This window comes from Pelmatolapia mariae, linkage group LG23 (assembly GCF_036321145.2).
Source record: "Pelmatolapia mariae isolate MD_Pm_ZW linkage group LG23, Pm_UMD_F_2, whole genome shotgun sequence".
Taxonomy (NCBI): Eukaryota; Metazoa; Chordata; class Actinopteri; order Cichliformes; family Cichlidae; genus Pelmatolapia; species Pelmatolapia mariae.
The window spans coordinates 48,851,430-48,870,161 of record NC_086246.1 but is presented as its reverse complement, the minus strand read 5'-3'; the positions used below and the strand labels follow the sequence as shown (position 1 = coordinate 48,870,161).

Below are 18,732 nucleotides of genomic sequence, written 5' to 3'. Positions count from 1 at the left end.
ACCTATAATAATAATGATCATAATAATAATAATAATAATAATAATAATAATAATAATAATAATAATAATAATAATAATAATTGTCTAATGTGACAGAACGTGTTAAAACAAGTACAGCGGCACCTCGGTGCAGCACTCACCCACAAAGTGAGGTGTATAGAAGAGAGGTGGGGCGGGTGGATGAGGAAAGCGACGTGATTGGCAAAGAGAGGAAAGCGTCGGGGCGTCCCGGTGACCCCACCCGGAGCGCTTTAAAGGCCGATAGATGGCAGCTCGGCATCCTCCCTCAAGCAGAGAAGCGAGCCGGTGCACGGAGCGGACAGACCGGAATATTCTCAGGATATCTGGCTGAATGAAAAACTGTAATGAACTGAATAAGATGATCAACCACCTGGGGATTTTAGAGCAGAAGATCTGAAAGGCGAATATTCGGCTGAGAAATTTCTATAAGGCAGAGAGGTAAGAAGTTTGCTGAACGCAAGTTGGGCATTACAGATCATTTCCCTACAGGATTTAGATTTTAAACTACACAAACATTTAAACTAAAACTGTTTTTAGCCTTGTCTCTTTTGTTTTTGTCTTCGCTTACATCGTGTTCCAAACTTCCTGATAGAAATGATTCCCAAAGTGCAGCGATCAAAATAAACAGTGGCAGCGGTTAATAACAGCACGTGTTTGCTCGGTTGCCCTTTATTTCTGACTGTAAAATAACATACAGTGTTATAGGATTTGTCAGAAGATCCCTCGGTTCCTCTCGGTGTGTTACTCCGTGTTGTTAATTTTCCGTAGGTTAATGATTCCCATTCGCTCTCTCTGCCTTTTCAGTTTGTAAATGGTGATGGATTGACGCCACGCATACAGAACTACGGCCCCAAGGCACTCTTTAGTAAATGCGGTATAACTCATAAATCCACGGCAATTAGCATAATTAGACTTAAATCAGAGCCCGAGGCGTCGTGACATTGTCCTGAAAGAAGAGCATTATGTTGAATTTTTAAGCTCTAGATGTGGGGGAAAACTAGCAGATTACATGCTTCCAGCCAGAGGCTCATTTAGCAAAATAATGCAATGAAACAGCCAAAAAGAAAAAGAAAATTTAAAGCGAAAGAAAATATCGTATTAGTTACACGGTTTCCTCTCAAACAGTGATTTATATATACACACACACACACACGCCCACCGGGGCCCACCTTTCAAGTGTCAGGCCTGATGATAAATTAATAGTCCTGTATAGTTGAAACCTATTTGCACCCACATTAAACAGGAGTCCAACCGGGGATCCTGTGCATATTTCACCGCAGACCTGTCACACGTCGCCGTCAGCCTCTAGGCGCTTGGAACCGGCCTGGGACCCGCCACAGATTGAAATAAACGGCTCCCACTCGAGGCGAACTCACAGGGAGCAAAGTAAATATTTTCCCGCAATTCTGTCGGTGCAGAGGTTTGGCAGCGATTACCGTGAACTGCGAGCGCGCAAAAATAAACCTTTAAAATATTAATAACAATAATAATCATGATTAAAATATATTCAGTGTAAAAGCTCATTTTAAACCCAGACCGTGGATAAAAAATACTGAAGATAATTTTCACTGGAATATTTTTGGATATAAACTAAACCACTTTAATTTATAATAATAATAATAATAATAAGTATTATTATTATACAGACTTGTATTATAATAACAATAATAATAATACATGTCTGTATTATAATTCAGTAATAATTATTTTACAGAAATGTATTACAATTATAATAATAATAAGGTAAAATCACCACAAAAAGCCACAGAATAATGCAACAATCCAAAAAAGCCGATATCGAAAATTCTACTTTATACACTACTTTAAAAAATACATTTGATCTGAAACAACAACACTTTATATTAGCAAAATACAAAGCAAATTATTAGCAATGAGATCAATGGAGAATCTATTTTACGACTTCGCGTACTTCTCAACACTAAATTGAACAAAAAGTGTTTGGTGCTAGGGTCTTTAATAAAAATTGAAAAACCTTAATCAGATGTAATATAAAAGTTATCGATTTGCTAGTTTCCATGTTTTTGATGATATTTTTGACTAAATTGATTTAGTTTCTTTCAGTTTTTCGTTTTACTTTGCTACATTTGTGCGGATCTAACGACACACATGAAAGTTCTTTGAAAATTCTAACTGTATATTAACTCATAAATCATTATCAGTTATTCGCTTTGTTATCCTTTTATAAAATGAACCATCTTCCCTTTGGCGGGAGTCTAAAGCTTGTCTTTCACCTGTTGCCATTCAATTTTCTCCTCTCGGAACAAAGACGCACACAAAAATAAAAAATAAGAAATGGCCTCCTGGAGCTTAAACTTTTCTTTAGAAGTAAGTTTGTTTGTTCCGAGGCCTGAAACTCACAGCAGCTTGTGACTCTTCAGTCAGCTCGCCGGTCATGCAGCACTACGGAGTGAACGGCTACTCTCTGCACGCCATGAATTCACTGAGCGCCATGTACAACCTTCACCAGCAGGCGGCGCAGCAAGCACAGCACGCGCCTGACTACAGGCCCTCGGTGCACGCACTCACTCTCGCGGAGAGACTGGCTGGTAAGACTCAGTTGCTCATTTTCTATCCCAAATCGTCACTTCATCCCGTTCTCAGTTAAGTTATTATATTTATGTGACCCTGGCACGTGAAGGTGCTTGTCCCTAAATTAAACTGGTCATGTTTCTTGTTTCTCAACGGCTGTACATTTCAAGACATTATCCTTGAGGCCCGCTATGGCTCCCAGCACCGAAAGCAGCGGCGCAGTCGAACAGCGTTCACCGCCCAGCAGCTGGAAGCTCTGGAGAAAACCTTCCAGAAGACACACTACCCTGACGTGGTGATGCGTGAACGCCTGGCCATGTGCACCAACCTGCCCGAGGCACGTGTGCAGGTAAAAAAAACAAACCCAAAATGCATTTGTCTAGCAGTCTCGTTTCGCTATTAAAAATGTGAAATAAGGCAGTCACGTGATATGAATTGTCGTTTTTCGCTGCCGATACTCGCTATCCTAGAAGGATAGTCTTACGTTTGTTTTCTTATACAGTGCACTGCTTTTCACCTCTGTTTGAAACTCTGGCATACTCAGATTTAGCCTTTTGTATCTTTTAAAGCCCACCTGCCAAGAGGCTCCCTGATTAGTCAGGTGGATGAGCAAAAATGAGGTGTTCGTTTCGTAGTTTTTTCTCTTGGTAAAAAGCCCTGTAAAAGATCTTGGATAACACAGCTTTTAAGATCATGCTTTAACCATAATTAGACCTAGACCAGAAGCTTCTGCAGAAGTAAATGTTTTAAGAAATGCACAGCGTTCAGTCAGTAGGACTCACTTTTAAGGCAAAACTATCACATATCAAGGCAAAAGCAGTTCATTAAATATCAGAAAAAATATCAAGGTATTCTAATAAGATTCTTGTAAGACTACAGTTTTTCATTGGCGTGACGTTCTAGACCCTGAAAAATCTAAAAATAAAAATGAAATTGGTTAAATGGCCTGCTGTTTTCATTATTTACACGACTGCTTGAAAGACTAACTGGATCCTTTTCATTAAAATTGTAGAACAGGACATTTGCTTTGGTAGACAATGAATTTCCTGAGGCCCAGTTTAGTTTTTCACATGTGCACCACATCAGGGATTTTTGTCCAAAGAGCCATAGTAGCCATACTAAATTTTTACAACACACAAGAAGAAGAATATTAGAATATTAACTTTTAATGTATTTTTACTCTTTTACTCAGGCACTTATCTATTTTTCTATCTGCCAGGTTTGGTTCAAGAACCGTCGGGCCAAGTTTCGTAAGAAGCAGCGCAGCTTGCAAAAGGAGCAGCTCCAGAAACAGAAAGAAACTCAAGGAGCTGCCGAAGGTGCTACAGAGGACTCCAAGAATGATCTCACTACTGCCACTACCCTGGCTCCTGAGACTCGCACTCCTCCTCCTCCCTCCTCCTCTTCATCCTCTCACTCAGAGACAGAGAGGCAGGCAGCAGCACGGCCCCAGCCTGGCGAGATGAGCGTGGAAGTAAACGTCACCTCCCCTGAACCATCAGACAGCGAGTCAGCAGCAGAAGATAATGCTGACAGAGAGGAGGACGAAATAAGAGGAGAGACAAGGGTGAAACTCAGGGAGGAGATTCAGGGGGAGGGGGGACTGCCGACAGGGAGCAGCTCCCCATCCTGTAAACGGCTGAGTCCAAGCTCAGGTAAAAAAAAAAATACCACATTCAGTTTGTCTTTCTTTTGTAGTCTCTAATCAATTACTTTATTTTAGAAATCCATCCATGTGCGAGATAGTTTTATAGAATTCATTCAAATGGAGGGTATATACAGAAGTTATCCACGCAAAAGGTGCGTCAAAACATACTGAAGTCCTCCTTCTCGCTTCCTGTCTTCCAGATTCTCCTTTGAGCTCCCCCGCCTTGCCCTCCTCCAGCAGTGTAACCAGTGGTTTAGCGCAGAGCAACTCCTACGCTTCGTCTCCTCTCAGTCTCTTTCGCCTGCAGGAGCAGTTTCGGCAACACATGGCGGCCACCAACAACCTGGTGCACTACCCATCGTTTGACATGAGCACGCCGTCCAGTCTGCCCTACCTGGGCATGAACGTTAACATGCCTTCCCCACTGGGGTCGCTGCCCTGCCAGTCCTACTACCAGAGCCTGTCGCAGGCTCAGCAGGTATGGAACAACCCACTGTTGCAGGCAGCGCCGGGCAACCTCCCAGGAAGCCTCAACAGCAAGACCACCAGCATCGAAAACCTCCGTCTGAGGGCCAAGCAGCATGCGGCCTCGCTGGGATTGGATACACTCCCCAACTGAAGCTTGGCTGCTCGTTGTACGTGCTTGGCCTCTAGGTCAGGGACTACGCTACAAAATGGAGGCCTGCCAACAGGAGGTGACCTAACAACACCTCCTCCTGACCTCTCATGAACCAGCAAAAAAACTTTGTGTATCCACCCAAAATTCAGAATTACCTCCAAAACCGCAGTAGAACCCTCTCCAGTTTAATGTCAAGATTATTTGCTCTTCAGATGTTGTAATGATAATCACAAAGTCTGCCCACATTTCAAATTTGTGCTCATACAAATTAGTTCCACAGCTGAGATTTTTTTGTTTGCTCTTTTGTCGAGTTTAAATAAACCCAGTTTCAAAATATTTGTAAGTACACACCAAAAGAGCATAAAGCACGTTTTAGGGGCTCTCCTTTAACTGAGTGCCAGGGTTGTCAATTCATGTATTGCCCTTATCCTCAACACCATCATTTGAGCATGCGGCTCACTGCTGGGAGCACACGGAAACACAAAGAACATCTCTGCTGGATAGACCTAAGAGAAAATAAGATTATGACAAGAACTCAACGGACTTAATGAAAATCCCACCTGGACTGAAGCTGTGACTGAACAGCACTGTTTAGCACTTGCTTGCATTTGACACCACCTGGTCAATAGAATCAGGAAGTTCTAATGCCAGCTGTTCACTATGATTTAAGCTTCTTCTATAAAGTCACTGCAGGAAGGCTTGAACTCCAGAGCTGTCAGTCTCATTCCAGGACAGATATGAAAGATATATATATAAAAATCTTATAATCCTACAAGAACTCGAACTATGCATGCTTGTACCCCACTGAAGCATGGCTTATAGCCACATGACATAGTTGACATGGCATTGGCAGCAGGGTAAAGTTCTGATATCAGAAGTAAAGCTCAAATTGGTTAATATAATTTCACAACCAAATACATTTTTCTTGATAGATGACTTTCACAGTCAGAGCTTTCAGGTCAGCTTTCAAGAATCCATTGAGCATTGTAAATATCCTTCAGTAAGGAATACCTCCATGTCTCTTCTTTTTAAAGGATTTTACAGGAAATAGCCCATGTATTTTCCAGTTTTGGCTTTAAGCAAAGGACCTAACAGAGAAAATGGTGTAAAGAGGAGAATCTGCAGATGAGGCACAGTTAAAAATAATTTCGCACCGCCAACATTTATTTTTGTCAGACTGAACTCACCACTTTTCCTGAGCCGGTGGCTTCAGCAGAAAAATGCACAGGCCAGTTCTCTATGTATTATATGACTGTACATTGAAAACATGTATTTCTCATTTGTTTTAAATGTGAGTAATTTATCTGTTCGATGCAAGGGAATAAATCAAAACATAAGAATGACTTATGTTCACAGCATGAAAATGTCTGTCTGTATTTTTTCATTAACACTTTCAAACCAGTGTATAGCAGCTATTTATTAGGTAATTAAGTATTCATTAAGAAAATGTGACATTGAGAAAAAAATAGTAATTTCTTCATAAACTACATGATAAAACAAACATTTTTGCAGGAAATTTCACTGTTTTGCTCTTGTCGGATGAGTTGACAGAAGTTAGCCAAAAGGTGAGTCTGAAGAAGACCAGGAAAGCATTTACTTTCTAACCAGGATATTGAACCAGTTACCGTGCCCTCTCACAGACCTTACTCTCCAATGAGAGTAAGTTGGCAACAAAACAAGGGTAGGCTTGGCTTAGATTGTGCAGATCAGAGAAAGTCACAAAACTAGCTCATAATAAATGGTTTGAAATTTCAGAAAAATTACCTTCACTTTTCTATAGTAAAAATTTAATTTTGGTTCCTGTTTTATTGAAGACACCTTGATGATCCAGAAATAATTTATACACAGGGAGCCCGCCAGCATTAGTGCTGAGGTTTACACACCAGATAGGGGAGAACCTGCCACTTGTTCACTCACTGCAGAAGATTTAATCCCAAATGAAATGACTGAAGCACAGTGTCAGGCTCTAAAGAGTCTCCCAATCCACCCACCCACTCCTCATACGCTCTCTTTCGCCGCTTCCCCTTTTCCCCCACCCTGTCAGCAGAGGTTTGGCTGCACCGAAACAGAATGCTTCGCCATAAGAAGATTACCTTGGTTGGAATATCGATGGATTAAGTAAGAATAGAATGAGATAAAATAGGGCTAAAAGGGTTTCTAGAGTCAGCAAAGTTCAGACACCTGTTTTCCCCCTGCTCTGTCCTGCCCCGTAAATCCATGACCATAAAGATTATATCACTTTCTGACTAGCAAAAGGTAGGTGGCTGTTTTAAAATAGGGCATGGTTACAGCATGTAAAAATAATTTTGGGGGCGCAAAGATCACTCATTCCAATATCCTTGGTTTATTACTTTAAATATGGGGTCAATTTGCCACGGACATCTGGGTTTTGTGTGTTCCTAAAGATCATGTGGATGTAAGTTATTGGGAATGGTGTGTTTGTGTGTGCTAGTGTGTCTATGGCAGCTAAGCCGCTGAAGGTTTCCAGGAGCTCTTTGATGTGTATCTGGGCAATGCGCTATTAGAGGGATTTTCCTAGTTGACAGCTCAGAGAATGTGTGGAGGAATTGCGATGCCAGCAGGCTAAAAGAATGCTGGAAACAGGATTAGGATCATATTCTGGCAGCTCCTGTCACTTCATCAATGGGCTAAGGTTTCCTCAGTGACAGCCCTCCTTCTCTGCCCGGTTAAAACCTTTAGTGGGACCATAAAAGGGGTGAGAGAGGGGAAAAAACAATGATTGAATGGTGTGCTATGATTTCTGTGCTGGGTTTGCTCTAAGGGCTTTGTGTTGGGAGGTCTGGGAGGACTGCATTGATTTGGAGGGAGGGGTAGGTCAGGGTGATGAGAAAAAGGTTTTTTGGGGGGAGAGGCTGGATAAGGGGGGGCTGCTTTTGGTCTTTCTTGGGAGTTTTACATCCAAATCCAAACAGAAGAGCATGTGGAGGGTTTTTACACTGATGCTAGCAGACAGGGACAGCAGTTTCGTGTCCCCCAGGGGACGACAGCAGCAGCAGGTGGGAAGGAAGAAAGCTGTTCCTTCGCTTTGTATAAGCCCTGCCTGCCTTTGCAACGTGAAGGCTCTTTCACCTTGTGATGGCACAGCTTCTTAGAATCATGTCTCTTTTACACTTGTAGGCTTTTTGAGGTTAAGATAATGCCTCTGTGTAGATAAGCTTATTTTTGTTTTACAGTGAATAGCCTGTAATGGGCTCCTTAAGTTACACTGAAAACTGTTATTAATGTTATTAAAACATGCAATTGCATTTAAAGTAAACTTTGCAGTACATAATACAATGGGAAACCATATGTTAAGCCCAAACCAATACAGTTTTGCACTCTTCATATGTGAGTCTGAACATTGTCATTGGCATTGGAACTGGCTTCACTTGAGTTGTTGCATCTTTTCCCTGTGCATCAAATCTTGTATTTGTCATTTCTGAACAGTGCCAGAAATGAAACAATATCAAACTGAATATGCTTTAACATTACCTTAGAGAATAATGCTTCTTTCTTAGCAGTGAAAATGCTGTAAACATGCAAATGATGATGTCAGTCCTATAGACTGTACATAAAAAGTGGACACAGAAATTAAAAACAGGATTTTGTGTGTGTCATATAATACAAACAATGTTGGTCAAGTTACTTGAAAAAAGTAATTAGTAACTAATTACTGATTACTTCTCCAAAAAAGTAATCCCATTACTTTACTGATTACATATTTTCAAAAGTAATTGGTTACTTAGTTACTTTTTAAAAACATGATACACCACCTGAATACAGCGGTCATGTCAGTGGGGGGATCCGGTGGTTTCTCTGTGAATTTCACACTCCCGTGGCAGTGTGCTCGGTGCTCGCTCAGATTTGAAGTTTAATTTTTCACTGTAGAAAGAAGTTTTCTTCCCACGCACGTACAGCGGACGCTAATGTTTTTGTGACTTTTTACAGACTAAAACTTCGCTGCATGGTCGTACTCTCTCCCACGCTCCATATTATCCATTGTTGATCTGCACGTCTGTTGCTGCCACGGGCGTCACACGTGCTTACGTTATTGTCATGAGACACTCTCACAAATAAAATCACGACGGTTTAGTAACGCAGTAACGCAGTGTGCTTACGGGAAAGTAACAGTAATCTAATTATTTTTTTGCAATACTAATCCCTTACATCACCTGTTACTTGAACAAAGTAATCGGATTACAGTAACGCGTTACTGCCCATCTCTGAATACAAATACTGAATAAGCTTAGCAAAGTGTTAAAGACATTTAACCACGTGAAGGGTTCATTTTCATAGTGTTTCACCATCCCAATAAATATAAACTGTGTGAGTTGAAAGAAAGAACACACACTGAGCGTCACGTTTTCTTTGTCAGTAGCTTATAAAGGCAACTTTTATTGTTACAGCACCCACATCACAGTCTGAGCGCAACAAGAACTCATGCAATATGATTTATTTACAGATGTGGACATGGCACACTCACACAGGGGGAACAGCATAAGTAGCTATAATGTGCTAAATCCTTGATCCCTGATCTCTGGTGAAAAATCTTTAAATTGCCCTTTGAACATATCACACGCTCAAGTAAGTCATTTATGCTCTAAGCTGTATATTTTCAGGATTTTTAAGTGCATGTTCTCTAGTTGGGCCTCAGGCTGTGTTGAAGAATAACTACTCCAACTGGGATTACAGGGTGGTCTCCGGGATGCATCTTGGACCAACTGCCACTGTACAGCACCACGAAAAAACACCTTCCCCCAAAGTGAAACTCCACACTTTGCTCACCCATGTGAAACAATACTTTCACAATACCACAGGAGTTTGATTGTTGGCGACAAGTTATATAATGCTAGGAATTACAGACTAGCATGCAAATGCTAAATCCTCCTCTCTTTCTCCTGAGAAGTGGATGAGACGGACTGTATCTGCAGGCTTCACTCTGGCTCCCAAGCTTTGTGCTACAGAGACGCTCTCCTTTCTCCCCCTGACTTGGGTGATAATCCTGACACGCACTGTCTGCATTTTTTACTGTACGCATTTAAGCGCATTTGCAGAGCATTTATCTCTCCAATGTAAACCAATTTGGCTATAAGGGCCTTGGGCCAAGCAAGGCGCTGGAGGGAAGAAAGGAAAACCCAAACCTAGCAGATGTGCAGAGAAAGGAGGATGGGAGAGTTGGCAAAGATGCGGGGGTTGATGAACACGTGAATGCAGCAAAAAAGGAAAAGCGGAACCATGGGAGAAAAAGAGCATTCGTTGTCCGAAGGGTAAGCTTTTGAAACTTGGGATAGGGGCCTTTAAAGCCGATAGAACGTGGATCACTGAATTGTTGAGTCACAGAATCTGAGAAAATCATATGAAGCTCCCAGTTAATCCTGTCATAGTGAAATCAGTGGGCATACTTTAGGGATCCCAGCCCCATCTGAAGAATTTTGAAGCCTGCAGTATTGACAGAGCTGCTGTTTGATACCGCCTATACACCTGTATCAGCTGTCTGTTAATCTGCCTTCCCCTCCTCCCACTAGTCCTCCACAGCATGCCGCCACTGCTGGTAGTAATGGCTGATGAAATGGACCAAGGACCTAAAAGCTGCCAATCTTGCTGCTTCTTGATGTCGCCTGTAAGTGGCTCTGGTTGCAGGATGAACTTGTCACTTTGATCATCTGAAAGGCAGGACTCCTGCTGTGTCAAACATTACTTCCTGCAATTCTGTGGAGCCATAAAGACTATGGGCTCCTTGGTCCCTGAAATGGGACATTAAGACAGAATCATCCTAGTTTAGTTGTGGTGATATCAAGGTGTTTTATTTGCTGGCTCACAGGCAGGGTCTGAATGTGTTTGGATGGCTTTTAAAGTACCTGATCTTATAGCCTAAGGTTCCTGTAAATGAGGTGTTTGCTGCTCTTATCAATGAGACGTTACATGAGAATAACACCTGGCACTGTCTTGACTGTGAAGACCGCTGGATGCTTTCACTAGGTGATTACAACAGGTTCCTTCTCTTTCACTTATTTTCTTTTTCAAGTTTTGGTGCTATATTCAGTAGCTTTTATGAAAACATTATAGTATTAATCCTTAAGACTATGATTAGCAAATGCACAGGGTTTTGTTAATTACTTTAAAAAGTGTAAAAAACTAGTTGCTGTGTTGGCGATGCGGATGTATATACGTTTTTTGGACAGTTGCAATCACACACCTGTTCAAATTTAGAAAGAAGCTGTGCAGAATTCACACAGATTGTAGAACAGTAAGAACTAAGTTACAGTAAATGACAAAATTTACCAGGATTAAAATGTAATTTTACGGCATATGTGTATTACAAGCCTATGTATGCTACAACAAGATACAACAAGATATGAGCTTTATTGGAGTTTCCCCATCTGTGCACTACCCGGTATCAAAAACACTGATGTGATAGCTACACCTGCAGCCACAAACCTGTGAAGTCAGAAACACTATGCTCCATCTCTTTGCCCAACATATTTAATCTTATTTGCTATTAATTTCTTTCTCCTGTTTTATCAGTGCTGGCGGCTGGGGAAGGGGGTTCTTGCTAAAACCCGGCCTGGTTCTCAGCACAGTGAACACTTCAAACCACATGACACATCCAAAATAATAAAAGCATTGTACTGTATTGTATAATAAGCAGTTATTATACAACAACTGAAATAGCCATTGTATTACTTATAAACTCATAAGTCTTTGCATTCTCCAAAGAAAATAAATGTTTTTTATGTTCCCCAAAGGTATTCAACATTTATCCAGGAGAGCTTATATTAATTGGGACAAATTAAAATATTAATTTCATTGCATCAGCTGAAAACAACAAATTTTCATCTGCTGTGATTTCCAGAAAGCTGCCAATAACAGCAAAATTTAAGTTACTGCTAATGACTAAACACATAACACATTACCATTTACAAAAGAAAATTTTATCCATTTTGCAAAATATTAGTGCTAAAATTAAAAAATCAAAGGGAAAAGGTTTCGATAGTATTTAAAAAAAATAAAACAAAGAATATATGGCATAACGACTACACATTTTTGGCAGACTAACAAATATTGTTTTGAACTCTTCAATTGTATGTTTTATTTTTTCAAAATTCTGGACAAAAATAATATTTAAATATATTGTAATGTCTGCAGAATTGTATTTAATAGGCCAATTTGAAATCAGGCACTTGTATATGTGTGTGTGTGTGTGTGTGTGTGTGTGTGTGTGTGTGTGTGTGTGTGTGTGTGTGTGTGTGTGTGTGTGTGTGTGTACCATTACTTCTGTCTCAGATCCTGAGGGATTTATGAACAATGTCAAGTTCCCTCAGAAGACCTGAGACTCTTCACTGCCTCTTAAAGCTTAATGCTCCCTGACTGAGTAGCACAGCAAGAGCCACACACTCTCTCTCTATGTGCCTCAGATAATGCTAAGAACAACCTCTCAATTCCAGCTCTCCTCGCCTAATGTGCCCTCCTTCCTCTATTGCATGCGCATGGCCATTTCCATTCTGTGAAACAGCACTGAAAACGTGGGTGCCTGTAATGGAAAATGCTAACATTGTCCCTAATGGTTTCCCATCCCAGGAGAGTTTTAAAACATATGTAAATTTATGTAAGCCTAAGAGAAACACATATTTACAATAGCACAGGGTAATCACAATATGACGACATGGTGCGCTGGCCTTGGAGATGGAGGCGCCATGTGTCATTAGTCTCCTTTATCTCTTTTCTTTTTCCTGTTATCATCAGTGTAACAATCACTCACAATATGAATGAAAATGATCTGCGCTCATCTGTGGGACAGTGATGGAAAGGCTGAGGTGGAGGGGGGAGAAGGTAAAGGAAGACGTTTTGTGCCTTCACGCGCATCCTCGGGTGCCTCGAGGATGCACGTTTGTGTATATGAAGGTAGTTTATTAAATATTGGCACAGTTCAACAGAACAGTTTACTGAACAGGGGTAATTCAAAGTACACATAAATCTACCACAAGCTAAACATAATATATGTTAACAGTTGATGTTAGATGTACAGGAAAGAGAGAGAAAGAAGAGTCGTAGTTTAACTGTTTTTGCTGTGGTAAATAATAACATTTTTTTCCCATGCAAATCAGTTAAAAGAAAAGCTGTTGTTTTTTGTATCCTGATCTCAGAAGAGCAAGGCATTACTTTCGCTACAGTGTTTAACATTTTTGTCCCTCATGATTACATGATCTAATTTTTCTCTGAAGCATCTGTAGCACCTTTCCATGCTATCATTCATAAAATACGAAGGGCAACTAGAATCTGTCAGGATTGACTCAACTGAACATATCATCTTTTTAAAACCGAGAATGCTCCACTATTTATGACACATTGAACTCTTATTTACAGGATATACTCAAGTTAACATGTTTCCTCCGAAGTCAGCAGCCACTCCTGCGAGACTGAGGAAGAAAATAGGCTTTACTTCTTGCTTTGTTTGTTGTTCCGCTTTCTTGAGTTCATCCTGCCATAGTAGCGCAACACACTGAACCACCACAGACAGACTCACCTCCAGTCTCTGCCTGAACAAAATAACACAGCAGCTGGACTCACTACAGTCTTCTGCCTCCATCTACTGACAAACTATGGAACTACTGTATATATCTGTATGACCTCAAGGAGACTAACAAGTGACAAAAACTGTAACAGAATCAGCGGGAAAAAAGACATAAAACTTCTAAAATTATTGGAGTCACCTCATCTGGTTCAGTTCTCAGTTCTGTGCAGGATGGACCGGCCTTTTACATATTCAAGGGCCTGTTATTTCATTATCATACCCACGCTGGAAATCTGCCTGTGCATGAGTGCATTCATTCTGATGGGAAGTCATGTTAAAAAAAGAAAGTTGATATGATTGTTGAAGACTTATACATCATTTTTACTTATTTTTTTATTTGACAGAAAAACTGTTCATTTCAGCTTCAAGATCCAAGAGCCAAGACTCTTTATTGTCATTACATAAGCAATACTGCCACATGTGGTCCAGCAAACGAGATTTAGATAGCATAGATATACTGACATATTATAAATACAAATAGAATGCTTATACACAATTTACTGACATGATTTAAAAAGTAAAAAGTCTGAGTATACACACACATTAAGTCAAAGTGTGTGTGTGTGTGTGCGATTTATTTCTATAGCACATCTAAAATAACAGCTGTTGACCAAAGTCCTGTATATTGAAAATAATCAAATAACATAAAAACATAGTACAAGATAACAGAATTTAAGAAAGGAAACATAATATGAGAAAAACTAAGTAAGAAATAAGACAAGTAAATGTCACTGTGTGGCAGGCAGGATGTGGACCCAAATGCAGGACTCAAACTCAAAAAGTTAACTCAAAGAGGCAGCTTTATTGCTGTAGCAATAAAGAGCGCAAACTGAAACTCTGGAAACTAGAGACATGGCACTAAACTGGGGAAAACTAGAACCAGGACTAGGACTCTTCAAGGAACACAGAGGAAACACAGCATAGTGAAGGTGGTCGCGAACACAGCTGGTGCAAATTACACAGAATGAGACAGAGGACGCAAGGCTGAACATAACACATGAGACGAGGTACCTTCAAAGTAAGAGAAGAAAAACAAACATGGTGCACACAGACAGGAGACTACCAAAGTAAAACAGGAAGCAACAGGAACATGCGTACAGAGACACAGACAGACACACAGAGTAGGGAAACTGGGGAAACATGGATAAACATGACAGTCAGCGGGGAAAAGAATGAAACACAAAGAGGGAAGCAAGACACAAGAACTCACAAATATAAACACAGACATACAGAAAGAGACACAGAGGGCAAACACAAGAGGGAATCGAATAATCAAAAGCTAAACAGAACAACCATGGTACTATAGAATAAACTCAAGACTAACAAAGTGGACTTAAAGTGGACATAAATCATAATACAAAATGACAAGCATTTTGTAGTTGCTGCTTGTTGGTGTCTAAAAGCCACCTGAAATTATTTCCAGGTGGCTCATTACAGCCATATTGCAGGTCATATGGGAGTCACTGCCCTGTGGTCTATATCAGCAGGAAGCGCGAATCTTGGTATAGCATTGTTGAGTGCCTGGCCATTCGGTGGGCAGTTGTCGCTCTTTGCTATTACCTCCTGGGCTCCCGATTCCCCCTCTGGAACATTTTTTTTTTTTTTAGATTATTTCACTTTAAAATGGTTCAGTCTGATCTGCAATATAACAGGGGGGTTAAACTGCTAAAGATTGACAGGTTGTTCTTGTCTGAGTAAACAAGTTGAACTATTTCTTTTAGATTATTAACTTAAATATGGGTCGGTTTGTCCTGCAATATAACATGAGGGCTGTACAGGTTGTTCTTGTGTGAACAAACAAGTGTGTGAAGTTATCACACAGATTTCATTCATTCCTAAACAGATCTGCACATACTGACTCCTACTCAGACGTGTAGTGCTATGTGATAAAGTGCCTGAGCACACCAGCTTTAACTCATCACACGAGTCATATCTGTACACTTTATAATCTCAATCTCTTCCTATTTTACCATCTTTATTTTCATCAGCACAGTTCTGCTTCCTGTCAAAGTCACTGTATAATTGTTCTCCTCCATCTTCTCTCGTTCATTTGTGGAATTTCTTGCCTTCTTAATGGGGTTTGGACCATCAGGTGTGTTCTGCAGAACAGGTTGGTACACAGCTGACAGCCCTATTTGACAACTCTTAGAATTCATCTTATGGCAAGAACAAATCAGCTAAGTAAAGAGAAACAACAGTTCATCATTACTTTATGAACTGAAAGTCAGTCAGTCTGCAAAATTACTATAACTTTGAATGTGTCCCCAAGTGCACTTGCAAAAACCATCAAGTGCTATGATGAAACTGGTACACATGAGGACCGCCCCAGGAAAGGAAGACCACGAGTCACCTCTGCTGCTGAAGATAAATTCATCCAAGTCACTAGCCTCAGAAATCACAAGTTAACAGCACCTCAGATTAGATAAGATAAATGCCACCCAGAATTCCAGTAGTAGACACGTCGCCACATCAACTGTTCAGAGGAGACTGTGTGAATCAGGTCAAATAGCTGCTAAGAAACAACTACTAAGGAAAAACAACAAGCAGAAGAGATTTATTTGGGCCAAGCCACGACGCCAGGTCAGGGGGGAGATATCATCATGATTGGATGGACCTGCAGCCACCAGACTAACAAGCTGATCTACAATACAGTAGCAGTGATCAGTGAGATGCTTGCCTACAAACTGCCTACAGTACCCTCCATGGCATGGAGGCTAAGATCAAGGTAGCACGGAGGGAGGTTAGCCAACTATCGGAGTTGCAGAAAGGTGCAACCTAAGAAGTACAGCAAGCTGTCCATACTTGAGGCCTTGGAAACTGCTAAGCAATGACTCACAGCCTTGGCCAGCTGCTTGAGGAGGTACACCAGAGAGATCGAAGGCAGGAGAATAAATCAGCTGTTCTCCACAGAACCAGCCAAGGTGTACTTTCAGTGGCAGGGGAACAATATGAGAACAGCAAGGCTGGAGATGGAACAATACTGGAAGAGCATATGGGAGAAGGACGCAACCCATAACGGCAATGCTCAGTGGCTAGTGGATCTAAGGGCAGACCACAGCAACCTCCCTGAACAGTAACCATCACAGTGGCAGACATCCAAGAAAAGGTCTCCAATATGAAGAGTTGGACAGCACCAGACATGTTTCACGCCTACTGCACTCCACGAGCGTCTGGCAGCAGAACTGAACCAGCTGCAAGTTGACGAGAGACACCCAGAATGGCTAACCGAAGGCCGGACAGTCCTGATCCTCAGTGATCCCCAGAAGGGACCGGTCCCCTCCAACTACAGACCAATAACCTGCCTCAGCACCACGTGGAAGCTCCTGTCAGGCATCATATCGGCTAAGATGAACAGGCACATGGGTCAATACATGAGTGGGGCACAGAAAGGGATGGGCAAGAATTCCAGAGGCGCAAAACACCAGCTACTGGTAGACAGAACAGTCAGCCGAGACTGCAAGACCAGACTGACCAACCTGTGCACTGTGTGTGTTGGAGTGAAGAAACATGGGTGTACTGCCCACACCAGTTTCCATACCTGTTATGAATTCTAATTTTCAACATTTTTTATTACATGACTTTACTTGACTTTACATGACTGCATTTTCTCTGAAGTCCGTAATTTAATTTCAAGCTTTATTACATTACATGAAATGGAGAGCACACGACAAAATAAAAAGACTGGTCTTAAAAAAACATAAAACCTTAATTTTTACAGTTAACATTTATTTAATCTTTAGCAAAGAGTCAAAAAATGAAAAGAAGGGAGGGAGCGTGTCATGATTTATGACACATTTAGCATATATCAATGCTAATGATAATCAAGTTAAGATCTTAACTGTATTTAGTATTAATACTAAAAATACTTTTGAATCATACTTGAGTCACACTTTTGTTGTTGCTGTTGTTTTTGGTTTTGCATGTGAATGAGCTGAGTTGAATCAATTAACATTTTAACTTTCTAAAGGGGGCAAATTAGCATGAAGATGCAACCTCAAAAATCAGTGGTAGTGTAAAGTTCTGTTGATTATCTAGCAATAAAGCACTAATATATTGTCACAAACACTTGGCCAGTTCATGTCAATAATGAACCGCATTCTTCACACAACAGCAAAAATTGCTGGGTCAAAAACAAGTACAGTAAGAATCTACTAACAAAATAAAATTTATAACCACAGGTTGAAAGCATGTTTGAAATGAATCTCAATATACTTTGATAAAAGGGTGAACTCTTCTGGTAGAAGTTTATGAGGGGGTGGGGGTCTTCCTGAAACAGCTATTCACAAGAAACGGGTGGACAGTAGCATTCATCCAGAAGGGTTGGTTTGTTAAATGTGCAGGCAGTCATTTTTTTGAGGTTATTTAATACAAACACTTAATATTGAATACATAAATATACATTAATTAGTGTGTAATTACATCTTCCAACAAACTTAAGCTTAATCCTATAAAAATAGGGTCACCACAGGGTGTGCAACATTTGTGGAAGCTGTCTTGTTCCCCTGACATCCTGACAATGGCTCATCGGGTGGTTGTAGTGTAGGAGGTAGAGCAGCTCATCTACTAATTGGAAGGTTGGTGGTTTGATCCCTGGATGCTCCAGTCTCCAGTCTGCCTAAGTATCCTTGGGCAAGAGACTGAATCCCAAGTTGCTGTCCAATGCATTCATCAGAGTATGAATATGTGTAAATGTCAGCTAGAATGCCCTTAGGTGTAGAAAAAAGTGCTTGTGTGACTGGGTTTGAATGGATGAATGAAGCATGTTATATAAAGCACTTTGGGTGCTTACAGTAGAAGAGTGCTATATAAGAACCAGTCCATTTACCATTTACCAGATGGCTCCATGTGCTAATTACACATCTATTTGCAAAATGTTAATTTTAAAGCTTTAAACAAGCATGTTGGTCTACTACTTCCATTCATGAAATTTGCAAGGAAAATTGAACTAGTCATGACTCAACTTAAAGATTTTACCACTCATTTGTTAAGATTAAAAGAAAAACTCCAAAATAGAAATCATCTGGTGAATGGCATGTTAAACAAAATGTATGTCTATTGTAAATCACTGAGCATTAACTGCACACACAGTAACTTTTCATAGGGAAGGAGTTGATAATCAGTAGAGCTCACCTAAGAATAGTAGTTTTTAGTTTCAAAGTAATTCAGTGAGAGCTGCCAGGAGACAGTTACATGTCAGAAGGGAGCTGTCAACAGACAATTAGTGGACTTAAACATCTAAAGAAAACAAAAGAGCATATATTACAGGGTAAATATCAAATTGGGCAGCAGAATCTACTTTGACCTCTCGAGTATGGCGAGGAC

At 40.6% G+C, this 18,732-nt stretch overlaps 1 protein-coding gene across 1 annotated transcript; it reads left to right on the top strand.

The window, feature by feature from the left end:
* The first annotated feature begins 294 nt into the window (after nt 1-294).
* On the top strand, nt 295-6,202 carry LOC134620463 (diencephalon/mesencephalon homeobox protein 1-A-like). Its single transcript, XM_063466630.1, has 5 exons — nt 295-459; nt 2,421-2,588; nt 2,742-2,920; nt 3,791-4,226; nt 4,420-6,202. Exons 2-5 carry the CDS (start codon nt 2,435-2,437, stop codon nt 4,836-4,838), a joined length of 1,188 nt encoding a protein of 395 aa, XP_063322700.1. The 5' UTR covers nt 295-459; nt 2,421-2,434; the 3' UTR covers nt 4,839-6,202.
* The last annotated feature ends 12,530 nt before the right edge of the window (nt 6,203-18,732 follow it).

Excerpts from the sequence above, each read along its gene's own strand:
- LOC134620463 (XM_063466630.1), top strand. The coding sequence starts at position 2,435 with ATGCAGCACTACGGAGTGAACGGCTACTCTCTGCACGCCATGAATTCA. Across the intron at positions 2,589-2,741 it reads TCTCGCGGAGAGACTGGCTG|ACATTATCCTTGAGGCCCGC; the intron begins GTAAGACTCAGT and ends GTACATTTCAAG. Across the intron at positions 4,227-4,419 it reads ACGGCTGAGTCCAAGCTCAG|ATTCTCCTTTGAGCTCCCCC; the intron begins GTAAAAAAAAAA and ends CCTGTCTTCCAG.